This window comes from Aquarana catesbeiana, linkage group LG11 (assembly GCF_042186555.1).
Source record: "Aquarana catesbeiana isolate 2022-GZ linkage group LG11, ASM4218655v1, whole genome shotgun sequence".
Lineage (NCBI taxonomy): Eukaryota > Metazoa > Chordata > Amphibia > Anura > Ranidae > Aquarana > Aquarana catesbeiana.
In genome coordinates this window covers 55897094-55921906 of record NC_133334.1, presented here as the reverse complement: position 1 = coordinate 55921906, position 24813 = coordinate 55897094, and the positions used below count along the sequence as shown (strand labels likewise).

Here is a 24813-nt window from a genome sequence, read left to right as displayed (position 1 = left end):
GCTTTGCCAATGTGAGGCAAAGCAACATGTTCATTTTAATGCTCCCCTCCCCAGCAATACTCACCTTTTCTTTACTTTCCCGCTGCTCTGTTTGGCTTCTGAGGAAGAGAAAATCAGTCACTCTATCAGAGTATACACTTGTCTGAGGACTTTGTTCTGGCCCCCTATGTGACAATGTTGGGCTATACCACAGAGAAGAGAAGTGGATCTTGTGTTCCTCCATACCCAGAAGTACCAGGTATTTTCTGTTCCATTCTTCCATTGTCTTAAAAGATCCACAAGGGGAGAAGAAAGGTGCCTGTGCTGGAGAGGGGGCATTAAAGTGAACATGTGGCAAAGCTATGAACATTCATTACCTCTGTAGCTGCAGGCAATGTGGAGAAATTCATCCTCAGATGCACTGAAATCATTCAAGGCATTCTCACAGCAGCTTCTCCCTCCAACAGTTATTCAGCAGCGCACTCACTAGGCTCTTCCTGCCAGTAGTGTCTCCGCATGCTATCAGCCTTCTAATCTCCAACGTAAACAGACCCAGGAGCTTGGTAGACAGGAAGCAGGGGAGCTAAGCTGCTGAGAAAAGGACTTGAGGTTCAGTCACTTGCTGTGAATTGTGAAGATGATTTTCTCCCTAGTGGCTGCAGCTACTTAGGTCAGTAATGGCTTGTTTTAAAGCCAAACTCCAGCCAAAAACTCTTCACTGCTCAACCAATTACAGCTTGCTTTACAGCTCAGTTGCTGCATATAAAAATATGTAAATACTTAATGTCTAAAGCCTGGCTAGGTTGATTTCAAGATGCGCCTGTTGCATTGCCCTGCATTATTAAAAGCACAAACTTGCTTTAATCTGGGCATCAGAGTCTGCAAAACCTTCCATACAGGACTGAAATAACCTAAAGTAATTTTCTTAAACAGTTTATCAAATCGTTGATTTGCTTGAATATTTCGGTGTTACAGAGAATCCACACAAATCAGGAAGCGGGGCAATTGCGATTTGTATGAAAATGAGCAAATTGCACAAATTTGCACATGCATATTCATGTGAATTTTCAATTTCCCCGATTTGTGAATCAGTTTGCTCACCATTATGTGTGTATGTGTGTTGGGAAATAGAGAGTCGTATTTATGTTTGTTGTGTGACACCAGCAGCATGTTACCATGTCTTCATTATTATTAATAAGAATGTAGCTAATAGATATGTGGTATTATTGCAATCCTTTTACTCTTGACCTCAAGCACCTATGCATTTAACGTTTTCTCTTCTGGAATATTATATATTCTAGAGCCATGGGTTTATCAGATATGTGGCAGGGATTAAGAGGAGAGATTTAAGGCCACACACAGCAGACATCCTATCCAGTAATTCCATTTATGGACACTGCCATCAGCCTTTCTGCAGCCTAAAATGTTTGACTATGTTAAATCATTGGTAGAGTACAGCAGATATCAATACAATGGAAAATTGTGTGGAATAATATAACAGTTTAGCTTCTGCTCCAAGGCATTTTATTGGGCTATTGGTGAACCAGAGGGTCCAAGAAAAAGTAGATGGGAGGCACTGGCCTCCTGTCTTACATCCATCAAATGAAAGTTGGCAGTAAGGGTTGATAGAATGACCTTGGCAGCTTCACAACAATGTGTGTGTGTGGGGGGGGGGGGGTCACCTCAATTGAGAAACCCAAGTGAAATCTAATGAGGGAGTGTCAAATATTCATCTTAAGAGTCCATAATTCTTTATTGTCAATTATACTTAAAACACAAGAGGACCAACTGTAGCCAGCGTCCTTGCTATTCAGTTGAACTTAAGTAGAGTCCAAGTTATACTGTTGCAACTTGTTTTAGGCTCCATTTACACTTGTGTGACTTGTCATGCAACTTTGGACATCAAAGCCTCTTGACAAGACGTTCCCCGTGTTTTCCAATGATAACCATTCATATATGTGTGACTTAAAGTTGCAGCAACTTCAAAGTAGTCCACGCACTACTTTGATCTGACTTTCAAGCAACTTGAGGGCCATAGACTGCAATGTTAACCCTCAGGAGTTGCATGAAAGTCATAAATGTTATACAATGCATGTTGCACCCATCCAAAGTTGCACCAAAGTTGGTGCAACTTTGGAGTCGTACAAGTTGACAAAGAATTGTAGACTCTTGAATTGAAAGGGAAACTCCAGATAATTTCACCAGGAGACATATGCAGTGTTGGGTCCTGATCACTAGATTTTTAAATTCACATCATTTCCAGCAGCTGCATTAATAACCTGAAATCAAAGATATGCATTGGCCCAGCATTGGATCAATTTGCATTGTATGCAATGCCTGGATTGTATCAGCAATACACCGAATCCAGATATTGGCACAGGCAGGCTTCCTGTTCTCCAAAAAACAACAAAGGGGAAGACGCAAACACCTGGTGGCCACAGGACACACCAGGCTGCATTCCTAACAAGAGCTAGCTAATGTGACAGAGCTCCAGGGGGTGAGAAGCGCAACATGAAATATGCAGTTATATCGCATATATCATTCACCTGGCTCTCATCTGCGTGTCAGCCTCAAGCCATGTAGGCCTCTAGGGAGTGACACCGACCGAGAAGGGTTCTTTGAGTCCTACTGGACCTGTTCTCTCTTAGGCCTTACCGCGGAACATGATGCCGAGGATCAATGGTAGCTGCCTGTAAAAATCGGCAGAGGAAGACCAAAAACAAAATCTGTTACACTGTGCATGTAGCCAGATTCTGTTTTCTACTTCCATATTGGAAAAAAGACAGTAATTTTGGCGCAAAGTCAGTAGCTGAATAAACATAAAGGAAGTTCCATAGTGATAAACAGTTAGTTCATGTAGTATATACATCAGGTATATAAATGTTCAGTTCAAAAATGAATGTTCATGGAGAAAAAAGTAGATAACAGCGGCAGCTATCCTTGGAGTTAGCCAGCTCTGTGTGAGAAACAAGAAGGGGGAGAGCAGGAAGCGCCAGCTCAGGGCAGAGATTTAACAATTCATAAGTTAAAATACACTTACACAGTGCAAGTGAGTGTCAAGCTCAGTAAGGCGGAGGGTAGGGGGTTCTACCCCAGTCAGTCCATCAGATTTAGCGCCATCCATGGGGATGTACCATCCAATTGCAGGCTCTCTGGGCATCCTGTGGCCACTAGGAAGTGAAACCAGCATGGAACGTGGGCGGAAATGATGTCATTGACTTCCATATTGGGTCTGGTGTGGGACTCCGGGGAGGGACTGTGACACGGGCAGGAACATACTCTGATCTAGTAATCCTCCCACTGCAGGGTCACGTCTTGCCCCGCTCATTAGAGAATGCCGGCACTCAAGGAGGGACAGTAGGCTGATAAACTAGACCACCCGTTCGAGGAGGAATAAAGATAAGTCACTTAGGATTCACTATGGGCATAGCAAGATGCTATTTTTATTCTTCTTGTTGTTATTCTTGTAATTTGATTTAAAAAAAAGAATGGGCTGCACAGTCTAAAATGCCTAAGCCTATTGGTTGTTCCCAGTCCAGGCCTGCTCACAAAAATGCTGTATAAAACCACATGCAAGTCGGAAGACGCCATAAGGCGCACCCCCTTCCTCAGAGCTGTGCTTCCTGTAATCCTACAGTCCTAAAACTTAAGTCTTATTTCCCAACCAAAAGAATTTATCCACTGTTATTACTTTATTTTTTTTATTTTTTTACCGGAGTTCTCTTTTAAAATCCCCTTTGCGGTACTTGAGGTCTTAAGGAGTAAAAGGGTTGAATACCACTGAAGTCATTGCATCCAGGCATGGAGTACATAGGGATGTGCCAAGACATCCCTGGTGACTGTGATATGTGTATCATCTAACCATTCACAAATATTTTATCAACACATTGTACTAACAGATTTTTTGTCACTTTTTCTTCATTCTTCCTTGACTTTGGCTAGCATGATGATGGGGAAACCCCAGAGCCTGTTGTAACACCTGTTGTAACTCCGGAGGTATATTAACTTTATAAAACTTTGTTGTCATGTTGTATTTGTTGTATTGTTTGTACTTAACATAAAGCTGAACTCCAAGCATTATTTATTTTATATACATTTGTTAATAGTCACAAAGGATATAAATACACTGTGTGGACCAAATGCTTTTATAAACCCTAATATTACTTTGTAAAAGTAGAAGTGACATCATTGTGCTGTATAGTGCATAGCCTGTGCAGAGAGCAGAGCTGTGGGAGGGACCCAGAAGCTCCACCCACCACAGACTGTATAAAACAGGAGGGGGCGGAGACAAGACTAGTCACCTGCACAAGGAGCGGGAGCAGCAGTGAGCGGTCTTTATTACAGTAAACTCTTATACAGGAGTTACCTCACCCTGGATTACTGCAAAGATCTGGAGCAAATACACACATAAAACCAAAATTAAAGAAAAAATACCCATGGCTCTTCTATTCTCTCAATATTTGTTTAGCCTGGAGTTCAGCTTTGACTTGTTGGACTACAAAAGATGGTGGCTGTCCCACGGCCAACTGTCCAAGTTTGTTAATGTGAAGTTGACATTTCTGAACTAAAATACTCACATCTTTTGATAAGATAATTGCTGCTTGTTAGTGGTACCAATCTGGAGAATTCAATTTTTTCCTTTTAAATCGGAACCCGCAGGAGATATAACAGCCGCAAGCAATAATCACATGTAAATTTCAGCAGGCTGGTTGTACCCAAGTTGATTGATCAACTTGGGTGCATTTAGCCTGCCCATACATAGTTCGAATCTCAGTCGGTTCAGCAGGATTTGAACCTTCTGTGGCCAGCTTTAATGAAAGAAAATAGCCATGTATGGCTAGCTTAAAGTGACTGTAAAGTCTTGTTTTTTTTTTTCTATTAAAATAACAGACATGTTATACTTACCTACTCTGTGTAGTGATTTTGCACCAGCAGCCCAGATCCTCCTCTTCTCGGGTCCCTGCCTGGAGATCCTGGCACCTCCCTCCTGTTGAGTGTCCCCGCAGCAAGCAACTTGCTATGGGGGCACCCGAGCCACAGCTCTGTGTATCCATTCAGACACGGAGCTGCACCTAGGCCCCGTCCCCTCTCTCTCCTCATTGGCTAACTGATTTTGATTGACAGCAGCGGGAGACAATTGTGCTGCTGCTGTGTCTCAGCCAATCAGGAGGGAGAGTCCAGGACAACCGAGGCATTCCTGGACATCGCTGGGCTCAGGTAAATATTAGGGGGGGGGAGGTTGATGCACACAGAAGGCTTTTTTATCTTAATGCATAGAATGCATTAAGATAAAAACCTTCTACCTTTACAACCACTTTAAGATTGATCCCTATCAGTGCACCCAATTGGATATAAAAGACAAACAATGCAGCTCTGTATTCGGTAATACGTGATTAAATATATTTTTTCTAAATGCAAGTAAGTACCTGAATTTGGTATCGGCTCCTTGGCAGTCCCTATACAGCAGAGTTCAGACCGAGAAAGTAAAAGCTAATTGGTTATATTGCAGTGCAAGTAGCATGCGGATAGGAGTGTAGAGACAGAGAGAGCTCAACGGTCCACTGCTTCTCATTTCACTGTCCAGTCAGTGTGGACACAATGAGGAGACTTGTATGAACTGTAGTAGCGAAAAATCAGATCTCCTGATCTACCAGGAAGGGCTGTGTGGAGGGCAAGGGCTGTTACATAGTTACATAGTTACATAGTGCAAATCTAAGGACTGGATGGATAGAAATACAAATCTATGGCAGGTAAAACAGCTCTTTCATCTGAGTATTTAGCTTAACACTTTAAATGAGGACAGGTTAGAACTTCTATCTTGACTTAATTGTCTCCTTCCTTCACTTCCACAAAAAGATCTTGCATTTTCCTCCACTGGATAAGACAGAATCCAGACAACCGCTTTTATATGATCTTCCCAGTAACAAATATTTGGCGTAGGGCCTGTTCCAATTTCTTTGGTGTTCCCCATTGCTGCCACCTAAAATTGGGACCTGGCAATGCATATGAAATGCTCTCATATTAATTGCTCTTTATTTCTTCATGTCAGAGTAAAGCTGATCCCAGGTACCAGACCTTGCCCGGGAAACTCTCTCATGCCACGCCAAATGGGTCACATGACAGCTACAGGAAACCCGCATCCCAGAATGCTTTGCACATCAACAGTGAATCAAATGGAATACAAAGTTTATGTAAGACAAAAATCTTTTCTTCTATCAGGACGTATGCCTATTAATGCTTTGTGTATATACTGTATGTGGTGTGTGTGTGTGTGTGTGTATGTGGTGTGTGTGTGTGTGTGTGTGTGTATATATATATATATATATATATATATATATATATATATATATATATGATATTAGCAAAATCTATCTTTGTAAAATAATGTAATTATTAAATGATTGTATTATTGTATTTCAAAGAATAGTAAACAATTTTTTTCTATAAAATCAGTATGAAGAATGGTATATATCTACAGCAATTCATTGCAATACATTCATGCATTAGGATTGATTTACTAAAGGCAAATCTATTTACGTTCAAGGGGAACTTGCAGTTTACAAGTGAATTTTTCCCCAGAGCGTAGTGAATGAGGTGAAGCTCCACTGACTTCCATCGTCCAATCACGTTCAAGCAAAATGCTGTTTTTTATTTTCCTTGCATGTGATTGGATATTCCTTGGAAAGTGCGACTTCACCACATTCACCACACAGACTAAGCTCTTAGAAGATTCCCTTGCAAAGTGAACAATCCATTTGCTTTTAGTAAACTAATCCCTTTGTGTTAGCCAAGAATTCAAAAGATGTTTGATAGTGTCTTGTGGAATTGTTGAAACCCCTGCCTGCTTTCCAATTCAAGAGAGATTGGAAATCCAAAATTTTAGAACTTACCAAAACAGAAGTGTGGGGGTAAATCTTCCAGGGGGAACACCAGTTCTGGTGACCGCTGTCTAAGATGGGATTTACCCTCCCTTCCTGTTTCTCCAAGACAGGAAGGGAAGTTTCCCTGATGAGACACAAAAAATGAAAAAACAGGCAGGAGCTTTAAAGTGGTTGTAAACCCACACTTATAGTATCTCACTAAAGTGAGTACACCCCTCACATTTTTGTAAATATTTTATTATATCTTTTCATGTGACAACACTGAAGAAATTACACTTTGCTACAATGTAAAGTAGTGAGTTTATAGTTTGTATAACCATGTAAATTTGCTGTCCCCCTCAAAATAACTCAACACACAGCCATTAATGTCTAAACTGCTGCCAACAAAAGTTAGTACACCCTAAGGGAAAATGTCCAAATTGGGCCCAAAGTGTCAATATTTCAGCTGTTTTTATCTCCTGTGTCGGAGAACTTGCAGAAGTTATCATGCTGATAACAGCGGAATGGAGCAGCAGAAAGACACGGGACTTTGGAGAGAGATAAGTAAACACTACAGATATACAGTTAGGTCCACATGTATTTGGACACAGGCACAATTTTTTTTTCAGGTATTTACCAAAACATATTCAAGCTATTGTTCTATAATGGATATATGAAAGTGCAAACTCTCAGGTTTAGTTTGAGGCTATGTACATCCAAATCAGAGGAAGGGTTTAGGAATTACAGCTCTTAAGAATAGCCACCCCCCTTTTCAAGGGACCAAAAGTAATTGGATAATTGAATCAAAAAGCTGTTTCATTGCCAGGTGTGGGCTACTCCTTCGTTATTTCTTCATCAATTAAGCAGGTGAAAGGTGTGGAGTTAATTCTAAGTGTGGTATTTGCATTTGGAATCTTTTGCTGTGAACCTACATTATACGTTCAAAGGAGCTTTCCATGCAAGTGAAACAGGCCATTGTAAGGCTTCAAAAACAAAACAAATCCATCAGAGAGATAGCAGCAACATTAGAAGTGGCCAAATCAACAGTTTGGTACATTCTGAGGAAAGAAAAATGCACTGGTGAACTCAGCAACATAAAAAGGCCTGAACGTCCACGGAAGACAACAGTGGTGGGTGATCACAGGATCCTCTCTATGGTAAAGTAAAACCCATTCACAACATCCAGACAAGTGACGGACACTATCCAGGAGATGGGCGTATCATTGTCGAAGACTTCACGAGAGCAAATACAGAGGGTTCAACACAAAGTGCAAACCATTCATAAGCCTGAAGAACAGAAAAGCCAGATTAGACTTTGCCAAAAAAAATCTAAAAAAGCCAGACCAGTTCTGGAAAAGTATTCTTTTGACGGATGAAATTAAGATTAATCTATACCAGAATGACAGGAAGACAAAAGTGTGGAGAAGGCTGGGAACAGCTCGTGATCCAAAGCACGCAACTTCATCTGTAAAACATGGTGGAGGCAGTGTGATGACATGGGCATGCATGGCTTCCAGTGGCACTGGGTCATTGGTGTTTATTGATGTTATGACAGAAGCAGCCAGATGAATTCTGCAGTGTTCAGAGATATGCTGTCAGCCCAGGTTCAGCCAAATGCAGCAAAGTTGATTGGAAAGCGCTTCACAGTACAGATGGACAATGATCTAAAACACACTGCAAAAGCAACCCAGGAGCTTTTGAAGGAAAGTAAGTAGAATATTCTGCAATGGCCAAGTTAATCACCTGGTCTCAACCCAATTGAGCATTCATTTCACTTGTTGAAGGTAAAACTAAAGGCAGGAAGACCCACAAACAAAGAAAAACTGAAGACAGCTGCAGTTAGAGCCTGGCAAAGCATCAGAAAGGAGGAAACCCAGTCTTTGGTAATGTCCATGGGTTCCAGACTTTAGGCAGTCATTGCCAGTAAAGGATTCTCAACAAATTATTAAAAATGAACATTTTGTTTATGATGATATTCATTTGTCCAATTACATTTGAGCCCCTGAAAATGGGAGGACTGTGTATAAAAATGGTTGCAGTTCCGAAAATTTGTACTTGATATTTATGTTCAACCCCTTGAATTAAAGCTGAAAGTCTGCACTTTAAATTCATTTGGATTGTTTCATTTTAATTTAAATTCTAGTAGCATACAGAGCCAAAAGTATTAAAATTGTGCCTGGGTCCAAATATATATGGACCTAACTGTATATGCCCAGGTCAGATTTCATGAATGGGGTTTACATCCACGTTAACCATTACCTTCTATAACAAAAAAAATTAAGCTTTAGCTATACATACACTTCAATGTCATTAAATTAACACAACCTGTGCACTCAATTGAAGTGTCTCTTCCTCTTCATCAGGAGCCCCAGCTAATCGTTTAGCCATCACGTTCTATTCATCAGGAAACATAAATATATTATTTACAAGTCCTCAGTTCCTGCCTCTTTCCAAATTTTTAGGCTTGGTTGTTTGCTTTCCTTTCCTCCTTTTTTATGTTTCTGAAGTCTCCTCCTGTTTTGCCTTTTTTCTTTTACTTCCTTTGGCAAATTGTTTTGAAGATTTCAACAGAAGCGTCAGCGCCCCAGTGATAGGTACTGTACCTGTGGTGGCTAACACAGCATGCGTGTGGCATTTACCCAACCTGAGGATGGCTTGGGACATATACCTGATGATTTAGTGTGGCAGCATGTAGAGCAATGCAACAAATCCAATTTCAATTGACCATACATGGTATAAAATAATACTATAGAAGGTATAAAATATTACCACTCTCACCCACAGCTTATACCTCTGACCACCAAGTGCCGGTTTAGTTGTAGAGGTTGTGTATGCTCCCCAAACACAGAGCCAACATGAAAAATTGGAACTGCTCACCGCATGTACCCAACGTAAATCTTCCAATGGGGACACTAGTTCAGGTGACCTGGGGGTCCCCAAGGAAATCCCTTAATTTGTAGGGATTTCCTCTCACTTCCTGTTTGGCTATGGGACAGAAGGTGAAGGGAGATCTCCACAATGGGGCACAGGTGGTGAAAAAAAATTTGACAGGGGTTGTAACCCTCCCTTGCTCTATCCAAAATGAAAAAAAAGTTTTGCCTATAGCTCTACTTGAAATTGGAATTCCAGGCTCTCTAACTAAGCTTAAAACTGCTCTCAGCCACCTTCTAAATCCTATTCTATCTACTCTGTAGAATACTTACCTACTCTCAGGGCACCTAGTCACGTGATCGGCTCCTGGCCGCCGGCTTTAAGGTAGAAGAGGAACAGCCGACAACGGATGCCCCATAGGAAGTCTATGGGGCATCCAATCATGGATGCCTGAACACTTAAACAATGGCGCATCTGATAGATCAAACCATAGAAATACAGAAAGGAGTGCCAGGCCAAAACCACATAAGTCCAAGATAATTTTAATTGCGGTTAAAAATAAAATCATAGAAAAAAGACAAAGTGTTTCGGAGAACACTACTCCCCCTTCATCAGGACTGCAGCAATAATCAAAAAAAGTATACGTAGATATAATGTGTATGAGTATGTACAACATCACATACTAACAAACTTGTTGCATGATTGATTGATTGCAGTTGTTGCAGTTGTCTTGAATGAATTAGAGAATGTTAAAGTAGAAGTAAAGTGCACTTTTTAACTTGTACCTACAGGTAGGCCTATAAGGTTTTACCTGTAGGTACCGTGAATATCTCCTAAACGTTCACCGTTTAGGAGATATTCACACAGCATGCAGCTGGTGACGTCAACGGCACATGCACTCTGAAGGGATGGCATACACATGTCGTACCTTCAGAGCTTCCTGCCGGAGCTCCCCTGCACATGTGCGGGAGTGACGGTATTGCAGCCCTTGCCATTCATAGAGCTGAAATCTGTGTGCTCAGAAATAAGACCAGGTGAAAATGGAAGCGCCGGGGAACTGTGACAGTGGTGCATACTAGTGCATTATGACCTAAACCTGCAGGGGGGCCCAATTTTTTTTTTTTTTTCTGGCTGTTTACTATTGCTTTAAAAGAGAAGATTTAAAGACACATAGTAAAACATCCTGTGAAGAAAGTGAGCAGTGTATCTGGTATGGGGCGTATTTCCCCTGAAACTGATGATTTATAAATCCACTTTTGCTAAACCTGATGCTGCTTATAGGGCCACTCATGGCTGAAATTTTGGCTGATGTCACAGGAATTGGCCAGAAATCGAGACATCTATGCCCAGCTTTACACTGGAAGCACATGGGCAAATTTGTTAGTGGGATAATCCTACTATGATGGCATGCAAATAATAGTTTGTGCGATTAATTGCTACTGCATGCAACCTTATGAGTAGTAATCACAAATTTGTAATAGTGGGCAAAAATGAATTGCTACTACGGTCCACACTTTATTGTTTACCACATGTAGCAATCTGACACTAGCGATCAAGGCTGGTCGCTGGTGATATTCGTAGGATGATCACACTTATGGTTGCCACCTCATCCCTTTAAACCTGAACACATATTATTACACAAGTTCTGTGGCTGATTAAGGTGGTAATTAAACTCACTTGGTGCCTTATCTTAATTAGCCTCAGAACCTGTGTAATTCAAAGGTGTTCGGGTTTAAGGCCTGATTCACACCTATGCATTTGAAGTGCTTTTTGCATTTTGCAGATTTGCACTACAGAACGTGTTCCATAGGAAACCATGTTATAAATGGACTCTGGTGCAAATCTGCAAAATGCAAAAAGCACTAAAAATGCATAAGTGTGAATCAGGCCTAAAGGGATGAGGTGGCAACTCTAATCACACTACCTGCATACACACAACCTAAAAGATCTATCACCTGTGTGGATTAGCCCTATCAGCTTACAGCTCTGCAAAGAGATAGTGTGAAGAAAGACTATTACATTTTAATGACTCCACATCTCCTTCCACCACCCCTCACAGCTTTCAACAGCATTCTTGAAAATCCCTCCGCTTTTACAAATTTCAGGAATAATAAAACCCATTAGGCAACTGCTGCTTTTCTTACTGCATGTAACATGAGGCTAGAGAATTCCCCCATCCTTGCTTCCTACCAGATGACTTTGGTGTCATTCACTTCTCCATACAGACTGCAGTGCCTATCTGTAGCCCTTTGTAGTAGAGCCAGAGAATGAGCCCAATGACTGACAGGAATGTAAAACTGTTTAAAACACAGATTTTTACGTATAATTAGTTCTTACTAGAATATTAACCCCTGCCAGACCCACAATAACATCCGGATATTTCGTCTGCCAACTCCTGTCAAACTTTTCTTTGGTTTTTATAAAGTGGGGAAGGGGTTAAAACAGAATTTTCTATAGAGTTTTTAATTGCTGTCTATGAAGATGAACCCTTGCATCCTATCCCAGTGACAAATAGGGGGAGATTTACTAAAATGGGAGAGTGTAAAATCTGGTGCAGCCGTGCATAGAAACCAATCCGCTTCCAGTTTTTATTGTCAAAAGGTCAATTGAACAAGCTGAAGCAAGAAGTTGATTGACTATCATGCACAGCTGCACCAGCTTTAGTAGATCTCCTCGGAAGGGGTAAACTGAAATTGGCAGTTTTCATCTGAGAAGAAGGTAGGGAGTCAACTGTGAAGCTGGCCATACACTAGTAGATTTTCAGATGAACATTTGAATGAAAACTCCCCAATACATGCAATGCCTTTACAAATGTCATTTGAATGTACTTCAAAATTGTAATTTGTTGTTAAGATAGAATTTTGGAATGAATGCAAATTCCCAAACAAAATCCACATACATTGTTAGAAATTTGTTTGGTCAAGAAAATTTTCCATCCTGCTCTGAATTTTCTTGTTACTATGGCTCAAAAATGTACATCAATTTGACCCCACTATCTGAAAAATTAAAAAAACGTTCTCAAAACTAAAAATGTCAAGCGGCATTCTGCTTGTGTAAGTGCAGCTTATAACGTGGAATATCATTTCTTTTTTGGGGAGAGTTCATCTGTTCCTGACAGAGCAAAGATACAGAAACAAAGCCTGAGTAGCGTAGGTGTCCTAAAAAACAAAAAAACAAAAAAAAAAACATATTAAAGAATATCTAAAACTACGACCCTTTTATTTTGGATAGGGAATGGTTAAAACATCCACTTAACTACTATGAGCATTGTTGAAATAGAATTCCAGACAAAACTTTTTTTATATGACACCTACCTATTTACATGGAGATACAGTGCCTTGCAAAAGTATTCACCCCTCTTGGCATTTTTCGTGTTTTGTTGCCTCACAACCTGGAATTAACATGGATTGTTTGTCTCTTGGCAGGTTTGCTGTTGTGCCATGTTCTTTCCATTTGGTTATGGTAGATTTGATGGTGCTCCTAGGGATCATCAAAGATTTTGATATTTTTTTATAACCTAACCCTGACTTGTACATCTCAACAACATTGTCCCTTACTTGTTTGGAGAGTTCCTTGGTCTTCATGGCAGTGTTTGGTTAGTGGTGCCTCTTGCTTAGGTGTTGCAGCCTCTGGGGCCTTTCTAAAAGGTATGTATATGTAATGACAGATCATGTGACACTTAGATTGCACACAGGTGGACATCATTTCACTAATTATGTGACTTCTGAAGGTAATTGGTTGCACCAGAGATTTTTATGGGCTTCATAACAAAGTGGGTGAATATATATGCACATGCCAAATATCAGTTTTTAAATTCTGAAAAATATTTTTTTATGTATATATTTTTCTAATTTTACTTCACCAACTTAGACTATTGTGTTCTGATCCATCACATATAATTCAGATTAAAAAAACATTGAACTAAAGGCTGAAATGTAACAAAATAGGTAAAAAGCCAAGGGGGGTGAATACTTTTGCAAGGCACTGTATTTCCAACTTCCTTTCTGTTCTGTAGACACATCAGGAAGTGAGAAATCTCAACAAAGGAAGGAAAATTTTCTCTCTAAGCCAGCCTTTCTCAAAAGAAACCCCTTGCTAAAATGAATTGATCTAGGGAAGCCAGTGGGAAGGATGCCCTTTACATTGGGGAGTGGGAAGGGTTGGTGGTTAGTGGGAAGAATGCCACAATACAGACACCTACAGAGAATATTGATGTCAAGCCACTAGCTGTTTCAAGTGGCTTTGTGCCTGGAATTAAACAAGCTCCATCAAATTGGAGGTCAATTAACCACAACTCAAGGACCTTGGCAATCCTCGGAAGAACCCTTGTTGAGTATAGATGCTCTAAATGGCTGTCACGGCCCCCATTATAAGCCTTCTGCTTGATCCCTGTTCCTGTAAAAACTCAAAAGTTTGATTTCCTCTTACTTTTAGCCTAGGTTCACACTGAATGCGGGTTTGAAATCGTGCGAGTTCAGCTTTTAATGCAAAAATATTGTTTGGCAAAAAAAAAAGATGTTTTTAAATATTTTAACCAGATTCAAAAATTTGGTTTAAAGTGATACTAAACACAACTTGTTTAATTTTCATTTTCCCTTCTCTTTGTGTATGTGGATGATGGCACCATAATTATTTTAATAAAAAAACACCCAAGTACCTTTTTCCTATATGATATACAGCTGTCACAAGACCCAGATCTTTCCCAGCCTGTCTGCAGGGAAACCTAAGCAGGAGGGGCTTATCTGCTGCTGATCACATGTTAAAAAAAAGCCTTTGGGAAACTAAGTGTTTTAAATTGTCATACAAATATATATATTTGAAATCAAATCTTTCTTATTTTTGGCAAAAACATGGTGTGTGGGCAGATTTCTGCCAGTCACAGGCTGTGTCACGCCCCCCCAGCCTGTGTCTTAGAATAAGAGGGAGCTGAAGCCTCCATCAATCTACATGTAATATCCCACCCCCATTGTGTTCAGCTGGTTAGTGAGCATGGAGGAGGGGGGAGAGAGTGGGCTGTCATTTATCACTTTGTATACGCCCACATGTGTGACTCTATAGTCACATGGGCTCCTCAGATGTGAAAGAGAGGAAATTCTTAGCATAGAAACTCACTGAAAACTGAGCATGTGCACTAGCTGCCAACACTGCTCTGCAAAATCCCTAACTGAATTGGGGACATGGACAGCAGGGGGAGATAGAGAGCAGCAGGATCAACCAGGTTTTCTGCAGAATACAGAAAATGGATCTCCTAGTGACTGAGTATGAACAGCATGTAATACAGAATTTATTGGTAGTTTTTTTATGATCTGGGTTTAGTGACACTTTAATAGTAGTTTTATTTAGCTTTTTTCCTGTTCACCCCACTGACTGCCATTCAGTGCCAATGGTACTTATATGTTCCCTCGCTGTAGACATTACTAAGACTCGTCTCTTTAGAATAGGTGTTGGCTTTCACTTAACAAGGAGTCATTGGCAGGCTCTCCTTTTTCTCCAGCCAGACATTTCTCACTTAGGAGTCAGTAAAAACCAACCTCGTTATTGCAGGCTTACATAGACCTGTGTGTAAAGTTATTAAAGCTGAACTCCAGGCAAACAGCTAAATACACAGACTAAATAAATACGGAAGTAGTTTTTCCTTCCAAAGGATTTGTATTTCTGTCCATCCAGTCATGAGATTTACAAAGCTTTGCTGTACAGCACAGTCCTGTTTGGCAGCGCAGGGGACCTGGTTTATCCAGGCAAGTAATATTTGCAAGTCTTGTCCCCTGTCCTCTCCTACCCCTTTAACAGGAGAGTAAAAAGAGAAGCAGTAGACTGTTGAGCTCATCGCTCTGTCACTCTGCTCTCTCCCTCATTTGGCGTAACGCTTGTGCTGCAGCGCAACTGATTGGCTCCTTTTTCTGCTTCACCCCTCCTCCAGTCTGAGCTCTGCTGTACAGGCTGATACCTGGTCAAATCCAGGGACTTGCACTGCTTGCAGTAAAAAATAAAAACATGAAAAATAATAATTACAGAGCTGCGATAAGTTGTGTCTTTTATACTTACCTGGTGATAGGCTACTTAATAAATATAATTGCACCTTTGTGGGGAAAAAAAAAAACGTTTTATTGCTCTAAATGCCTTGCAGATCCATTGCCAGCAACCCCAAACATTATTTTTTATATAACACAAGCAATCAATGAAGTGTGGGAAAGCATGCATACAGGGAATTACACTTAGACTCCGTTTCCACTAGCGTGACTTGTCATGTGACTTGGGACTGCAAATTCGCAGGACAAGTCATACCCCATGATTTCCAATGAGTACCGTTCATATCTGTGCGACTTCAAGTCACAGCGACTTCAAAGTACTCCCTGCACTACTTTGGTCCCACTTTGATGCGACTGGAGGTCCATAGACCTCAAGAAAACACCGGCATTGCTTCAAGTCGCATCAAAATCGTGGCAAAATCACGCGACTTTGGGGTTGCAATAGTGGAAACCTAGCCTTAAGGCTACATTCACACCTGAGCTTTTTCAGCTCGTAAGACGCCTGAAAAATACCCAAGCAAAATCCCATTCATTTCAATGGCACCTGTTCACATCTGAGCGTTTTGTCACCTAAAGCAAAACGCCTGAAAAAGCCCTTAAGCTCAAAAAAGAACATGAGCTTCTTTGGGGCAGATTGCAGGCGTTTTTTTATGCTTTTTTACATTGGTGACCTTTTGACCTGTACAAAATTGCAGCAAAAACACGCAACTTTGAAACGCTCAGGTGCGAATGCAGCCTCAATAAGGAGTAGGAGACGGCAGTATTATATAGAAGACGCCATCTGCTGATAGTATGTTGCTGTGAATGAAAGCGTAGATAAATCTTAATGGCATGCAATGAGAAATTGTGTATTAACATGGAACCAGAAGTACTGGAAATGTAGTGTTAAGGATTCTGCAGTTAATATATTAATAAATAATCTCTCTTCACAGGTGATACTGAGAACAATCTGGACATCACATTTAATGACCTCTCTGGCACGGACTCGGGTCCACACTCACCATTATCTCCCGATGGCAAGAAAAGTCCAAAAGGCATCAAAAAGTTTTGGGGAAAGTACGTTTTTATTTATTTTTTTCTCAAATTTCTGCTCATACATGAGCGTCCCATGACCCAACCAATCTTATTTTTTAATTAAGTAGTTTGTTGTAATACCGCATATCAAGTGGGAAATGATTGCACTGCACATTCATTAAATACATGAATTTGTATCTGTGAAGCTCACAGTGTGCAGTGAAATCAGAGTAAGCTATTTCAGTACAGGAGAGGAGCCGGAACAACTGGGGGAGAGTGGTGGTCATGCCGGAGTTCAGTTTTAAGTGGTCCGGCTTCCTAAAAGTGATCACTTATTTTTAAGTGGACAGTGGTGGGTTCACATGTGAGATTCCCAGAATTTCTCGCCAGCTCATTGAAAACCATGCACTCTGTGTGATCTCAGCAGCTGTAAAGAAAGAGACAAAGTAATTATATTGAGCCAGTGAGAGCTCACCCTAGTGGCTTATCTACATATTTCCATATTTAAAGCCCAGCTCCAGCTATTATATATATATTTTTTTAAATTTTATTAGTGGTGCACTGAAATTAAAATTCTGGACGGAAACTGAAAATTCAGGATGCCCTTGGCTGAGAACCGGACAGTTTTTTAAAAATATATACTTTTTTTTAATATATAAATGTATTTTATTCGACTTTTTAAAAGTTTTTGAACCACATTTGCTTAATAAAAAAAAAAGCGCAAGAAAATGCATCCCTTTAAATTCTATGTACAGTTGTGCTCATAAGTTTACATACCCTGACAGAATTTATAATTTCTTGGCCATTTTTCAGAGAATATGAATGAAAAAAAAAAAAAAACATTTCTTTCACTCATGGTTAGTGTTTGGCTGATTCCATTTATTATCAATCAACTGTGTTTACTTTTTTTTAAATCATAATGACAACATAAACTAGCCAAATGACCCTGATCAAAAGTTTACACACCCTGGTGATTTTGGCCTGATAACATGCAGACAAGTTGACACAAAAGGGTTTGAATGGCTATTAAAGGTAACCATCCTCACCTATGATCTGCTTGCCTGTAATTATGTGTGTTTATAAAAGGTCAATGAGTTTCTGGACTCCTGACAGACCCTTGCATCTTTCATCCAGTGCTGCACTGATGTTTCTAGGTTCTGAGTCATGGGGAAAGCAAAAGAATTGTCAAAGGATCTGGGAAAAGGTAGTTGAACTGTATAAAACAGGAAACGGATAAAAAAAAAATATCCAAGGAATTGAGAATGCCAATCAGTAGTGTTCAAACTCTAACCAAGAAGTGGAAAATGAGGGGTTCTGTTGAAACCAAACCACGGTCAGGTAGACCAACTAAAATTTCAGCCACAACTGCCAGGAAAATTGTTCAGGATGCAAAGAAAAACCCACAAATAACATTAGGTGAAATACAGGACTCTCTGAAAACATGTGGTGTGGCTGTTTCAAGATGCACAATAAGGAGGCACTTGAAGACAGATGGGCTGCATGGTCAAGTCGCCAGAATAAAACTATCACTACGCAAATGCCACAAAGTATCCCGCTTACAATACGCCAAACAGCACAGAGACAAGCCTCAAACCTTCTGGCACAAAGTAATTTGGAGTGATGAGACCGAAATTGAGCTTTTTGGCCACAACCATAAACGCTTCATTTGGAGAGGAGTCAACAAGGCCTATGATGAAAGGTACACCATTCCTACTGTGAAACATGGAGGTGGATCGCTAATGTTTTGGGGATGTGTGAGCTACAAAGGCACAGGAAATGTGGCCAAAATTGATGGCAAGATGAATGCAGTATGTTATCAAAAAATACCGGAGGAACATTTGCATTCATCAGCCAGGAAGCTGCGCATGGGACCTACTTGGACATTCCAACATGAAAAGGATCCAAAACACAAGGCCAAGTCTACCTATCATTGGCTACAGCAGAATAAAGTGAAGGTTCTGGAGTGGCCATCTCAGTCTCCTGACCTCAATATCATTGAGCTACTCTTGGGAGATCTCAAACGTGCAGCTAATGCAAGACAGCCCAAGAATTTACAGGAACTGGAGGCTTTTTGCCAAGAGGAATGGGCAGCTTTACCATCTGAGAAGATAAAGAGCCTCATCCACAAATACCACAAACGACTTCAAGCTGTCATTGATGTTAAAGGGGGCAATACATGGTATTAAGACCTGGGGTATGTAAACTTTTGATCAGGGTCATTTGGGTAGTTTCTGTTGTCATTATGATTTAAAAAGAGTAAACACAGTTGATTGATAATAAATGGCTTCAGCCAAACACTAACCATGAGTGAAAGAAAAGTTTTTGTGTTATCATTCATATTCTATGAAAAATGGCAAAGAAATCATAAATTCTGCCAGGGTATGTAAACTTATGAGCACAACTATGTCTTCACACTGGTCTGTTGCAGTGTAATGCACCTCCCCATTGAAATTCATTGAAAACACATCAAACGCATCAAAGGTGCGTCCACGTTGAGTTTATGATGTGGTTTTTAAGTCACATGCGCTATGAACATTCGATAATTTTCGGAGGCTGATATATCAGTGCATCCCTCATTTTTTTTTCTATTTAGCCCACTTTAGGGTTATGATCACTATGAGCTTTTTAGAACGACGTATCTAATAGAGAGATTTCTCCTTATTTTCTGTCTGTTTTTGAGGGGTGTCAGGCAGAACAGGAGGGCAATCGATCCAAATTTTTGCTTTTTACAAGCTTGAAGTGTGGTGCGCAAAAACTAAACACCAAAGTGAACCACAAAAAGTGTATGTGAACACACAAAAAGTACACTAGGGTGTGTAATATAATACCCTTCCAAAGAGGAAGGACCCTTGCCTGACCCCCTGGGGTGCAAGACTCCTGGCTGGGAAAAGGCACTCTGATCCACCTAGAAAAAGGCCTGGTAGACCCCTCTAATGATCAGCGGAAATCGACCACTGAGTACTAGGTTAGAACTTTCTCAAAGAGAGACCCCCAAGGCAGGGGATCTGTCAGGTTTTAATTGCTGTCTTTGTCCCCATGAAAGAGACTCTCCCATACTTCCAGTTCAGGTGACAGGTGCTGGACAAATATGCAGGCAAATCACCCTTGTAGACGCACGGGAAGACAGGATTTAAAACCGGACAGAAGTTTTCCACCATGCGGATGCGGTCAGGTTTAAAAACTTGCCAGAGCTGCTATCCCATTCGCAGTCTATCCAAAATGGGGGGGACCTTTTGGAGTTGGGCTTTAACCAATATGCTACCAAAATTTGACAAACAGCAATTCTTTCTGCTTTGTTGTTAACCATAAGATGCATAGGGATGTACCAAGGAAAATCATGCTCATTCTCTTGCACTTTCTTTTCAGATTAAAGAGAACGCCATCAGGACACTTTAATGCAGATGAGCTCGGACTTTCTGAATTTAAAAGAGGAGGAATGCGCGCAACTGCAGGACCAAGACTTTCTAGGTCCAAGGATCCCCGCACCAAAAATAGGTAAGCTCCATATACACTCTTAATATATCTTTTACTTTTGAGAAACCTTACTATGTAGTATGTAAAGGAGAACTAAAGCCAAGGGGGCCCAAAGCATTTTCCATATTTTACAATGCTTGTACCCCCTATGAGTTTTGTCTCATGCAACAATACAAGGTCCACACCTTGTCACTCAGTCCACTGCCTCTGTCCTCTTCAGGTCTCCCCATTGCTCAGCCCTCTCCTCTCTTTGGTGTCGGGAGACCACTGATGTAAATCCCATGCATACGAGCTGGAGGTATATCATCCCAGCATCTAGCTCAATTCATGACGTTGTGCAGATGCTGGGAATGGGCTGGGACTGCTGTACGTGGACTTGTGCATGCAATGCAGGCAGTTTACACAAAATGTGCTATCAGACATGTGAAGGAGTTTTCTGGCAGAAGAACCATCAAAAGTCTTCTCTACCGAAATAATCTGACCTGCTAGCAAGTTTTTTTTTTTTGTTTTTTTTTCACATTTCGTTCCACTTTTGTGTGCTTTTTTTTTTCTTTTAGATTTGATTGACATCAGATTAAACTAAATGATTTTGTCAGTGCTTTCCATTTAAAAACATTGCTTTGGGTTTGCTCTGATATAATTTATATTGAGGCAACCACAGTTCTTCATTACAGATGAAGGCTGCACACTCCATGTTTGCCTTCACCGGTACCTTTTCTCTGGGTTATTCATCAAAAACATGCTTGTACACCCAGTGGTGTTCTGCAGGGATCTGCTTCTCCTCTGAAGTACATTGAGTCCTGTGCCATCATCTTCTTCTGTGACATCTTTAGGGGGCCAGCTGTTTTTTTGTGTTGGGTTCTTGTTGCACGTCATCAGGGGCCTGGCTGCAAAAACCATGAAACAAAAGCCTGATTCCCCTCATAGCGCAGTGTATGCACACTAGAATACCCCATGGCCTCCTGTGATGCATGGCATGTATATCCCGGGAGTCTGTGGGTACTACACATGTCATTTTCAGCTAGGCGAAAATACAGGACGTGCTCCCCCTAAAAACATAAACCGTAAATAAATGCAATTATGGTTGTAAGGGAAAGGGGGGATGATAAAGTGGGTGGGGAGAATGAAGGTCTGCTTTTAAAGCCCAATTGAAGTCACAGAAATAGATATTCTTTAAGATAGACTAACAAGCTCTTAGCTCGAATTTCCTATTACAGCAATTGGGCTGATTTTTTTTTTATGCCCCCACTATTCTTCAGCAATACAAGTCTGTGTAAGGATGTCCATGATGAGGGGTGTAGCCATTACCCTTCTATACCAAGTACAGGGCAGAGTGTGAGAGCAGAAGTTGCATTTCCCCTAAGAGAAAAAGGTATTGCATGTACATGCCAATCCATAAAAAAAAGAATAAATGCATGGAGCAGGCACTAGCCAGAAACCTCAGGCCAAAAACATGTTTTGGACAATTGCACTGTAAAAATAAATTGCCACTAATGAAGTGTGTGTTTGGGAAAACATTTATTTCAGCCCCAATGTCCAGTCCTGAGACACTTCTTGATCAAGTACACAGGTGATAGGGGATCACTCCCTCCGCACCTTCTCTCAGGGCTTTTTTTCTCAGAGAATAGGTGAAGGAACTCAACCATGGCCACCACACACATATGCTTGCCAAATGGCATCAAATAGTAGCTCTTCCTTCTGCATACAACCCCCTCCCTCCACTGCCCTCATCTCCCCCCCCCCTTTAAAAGCTCCACCATCAGTCATATGTCTTACCTTTGTTGCAATATTAAGCTGAAACACCAATCCGGTTGTAAAACCTCCCACCATACTATACTATACTACAGTCACTTGCAAGGGAGATCATGCAGTAGGAGCATCAACAACTGGTCACCACGCACCCTCTCCTGTCCATGACTGCACTGAACGCTGGGCACCTGTTCTATATCTCCCTTGTCCCTGTCTGGCACTCAGTGGGATCTGCGCAGGAGATCTGAACTGTGGGAGCTACTGGGAGATGAGCTATCACTTCTAAATGCAGAAGCTGGACTTCAGTGTTACCAAGTGATAGTGGTGAGCAGGGAGCAGAAGACCTGAGCCAGAGGTGGTGGAACTGAGTTCCCCCTAGTTCCCTAGTTCCTGCTGAAAAAAAGCCTTGCCTTCTCCATTCAGAAAAAGTCTTGTATTCTTTTCATACTACGCAAGATGTTGAAGGAGGGGAGATTGTGACTATTATTTGTGCCACCTCTATTAACAGAACACCTTGCATGCTTTGGAAAAGCATGAACATTTTCTGAATGTGAGGTATTGAGCAACCTACAGACTCGCTGAGCTTTTGAACAGCAACCTGCTGTTCCCTTTACAGACAGAACTGCACATGTCTGTCAATGATACAGTGTGTCCAAACCTGTGGATAGCTTTGTCTCAATGCAGTAGGAAAATACTGGGTATTGGTTTTTTCACCTAAAGTTAATAAGCCTGCAAAGAAAGAATAAAAATGTAGTTTAAATTTAAAGTATTTTGCTTTGCATTTACAACAGTTGTTGTTGCTTAGTCGTTTAGTCGCGTCCGACTCTTTGTGACCTCACGGAACATAGCGCGCCAGGCTTTTCTGTCCTCCATTGTCTCCCGGAGCTTGCTTCACTTCATGTTCCTTGTTTTTGATTATGCTATCTATCCATCTTGTCTTCTGTCGTCCTCTTCTCCTTTTTCCTTCCATGTTTCCCAGCATCAGGGACTTTTCCAATGAGTCCTCTCTTCGCATTAGGTGGCCAAAGTATTTGAGTTTCATCTTTAGTATCTGTCCTGCCAGTGAATATTCAGGGTTAAAGGGGTTGTAAAGGTTTTTTTTTTTTTTTTTAAATAACAAACATGTTATACTTACCTTCACTGTGCAGCTCGTTCTGCACAGAGTGGCCCCGAACCTGGTCTTCTGGGGTCCCTCGGCGGCTGTTTCAGCTCCTCCCCGCAAGCATTTACCACCTTCATGCGAGCTCCCTCGCACGGTGGTGAGTGCTTGCGGGCGCGCTCCCGTGATACAGCCGGCGGCTATAGCCGCTCGCTGTATCACTCGGCCCCGCCCCCCGGCGCGCAGCGTCATCGGATGTGATTGACAGCAGCGCGATCCAATGGCTGCGCTGCTTTCAATCCATCCACTGCAGCCAATCAGCGACCAGGCTGAGCTGCAATGAAGCTGACGAGGACGAGGAGCGAAGATTCGAGGCGTCAGGTAAGTAAAACGGGGGGCCTGGGGGCGGCGGTACTGTCAAAAGTTTTTTCACCTTAATGCATAGAATGCATTAAGGTGAAAAAATTTTTACCTTTACAACCCCTTTAATTTCCTTCAAGATTGACTGGTTTGATCTTCTTGCCGTCCAAGGGACTTTCAAGAGTGTTCTCCAACACCATAGTTCAAATGCATCAATTCTTCGGTGTTAAGCCTTCCTTATGGTCCAACTTTACTACTGGGAATACCATAGCTTTAACTATATGACACTTTGTCAGTAGGGTGATGTCTCTGCTTTTTATAATGTAGTCTAGGTTTGCAATTGCTTTCCTCCCCAGAAGCAAGCGTCTCTTAATTTCATTGCTACCGTCACCGTCTGTCATGATCTTGGAGCCTAGGAAGATAAAATCTGTCACTGTTTCCATGACTTCTCCTTCTATTTGCCAAGGAGTAATGGGACTGGTTGCCACAATCTTAGTTTTCTTAATGTTCAATTTCAGGCCAGCTTTTGTACTCTCCTATTTCACCTTCATTAAGAGACTCTTTAGTTCTTCTTCACTTTCTGCCATTAGTGTGGTATCATCTGCATATCTCAAGTTGTTATTTCTCCCATCGATCTGAATTCCGGCTTGTGATTCGTCAGTTCTGGCATTTCACATGATCCACTCTGCATAAAAGTTAAATAGATTGACAACAGTACAGGACTATAAAGAGATAAAGCAATGTGGGACTTTAGGTGGACTTTTATATTCAAATTTTTCAATATTCAAAGTCAAGGCAAATTTTTGTTTTCATCTGTGGTATTCCTACACTAATCAACACATTTATGCTTTGTATTGGCAGTGATTATAACGCTCCTTTTGCTCAGTGGAGTAATGAGCAGGTCTGCAACTGGCTGGAAGACTTTGGTCTGGGACAGTACGTCATATTTGCAAGACAATGGGTGAATTCAGGTCATACGTTACTAACCGCCACACCTCAGAGCCTAGAAAAGGTGAGAAAGTACAATTTAGAAGGAATGTAATGTAAATTTGTTTCACAGATTTTTTTATCTATTTTACAAAAGATTGATCAGTAGGAGAACATAAAGCCTAGTACATAGGGGCTGAATGTCGGGCGGCATCGGCCAGTTCAATAGAAACCGGCCAACATTCTGCCCGTGTGTACTGGAGTCAGTCCGACAAAAGCCAGCCATTCGGCCTGGCTTCTGACGAAGGGGCACGACTGAAAAAGTCTGCCAATCGGCTCCCAATCAGCGCTCTTAGCCAATGGCTGAGAGGGCTGACCTGAGTGTTCTAGCAGGTTAGTCTTGTACACATGGCACTTGCCCTATTCTAAATTTGTGCAGGGGTTGTTGAGA

The 24813-nt window shown here is 41.2% G+C and overlaps 1 protein-coding gene across 15 annotated transcripts in view; it reads left to right on the top strand.

Moving 5' to 3' along the window:
• The window catches only part of PPFIBP2 (PPFIA binding protein 2), a 346167-nt gene that overhangs the window by 278392 nt on the left and 42962 nt on the right, over positions 1 to 24813 (top strand). For 14 of the 15 annotated variants that reach the window (XM_073604444.1, XM_073604445.1, XM_073604446.1 and 11 more), the window contains 5 exons: positions 3922 to 3975; positions 6029 to 6170; positions 16672 to 16795; positions 20120 to 20248; positions 24297 to 24447. In XM_073604444.1, coding sequence (XP_073460545.1) covers positions 3922 to 3975; positions 6029 to 6170; positions 16672 to 16795; positions 20120 to 20248; positions 24297 to 24447 — 600 coding nt within the window. The remainder of the gene's footprint in view (positions 1 to 3921; positions 3976 to 6028; positions 6171 to 16671; positions 16796 to 20119; positions 20249 to 24296; positions 24448 to 24813) is intronic. The other variant, XM_073604447.1, reaches the window with a different exon arrangement.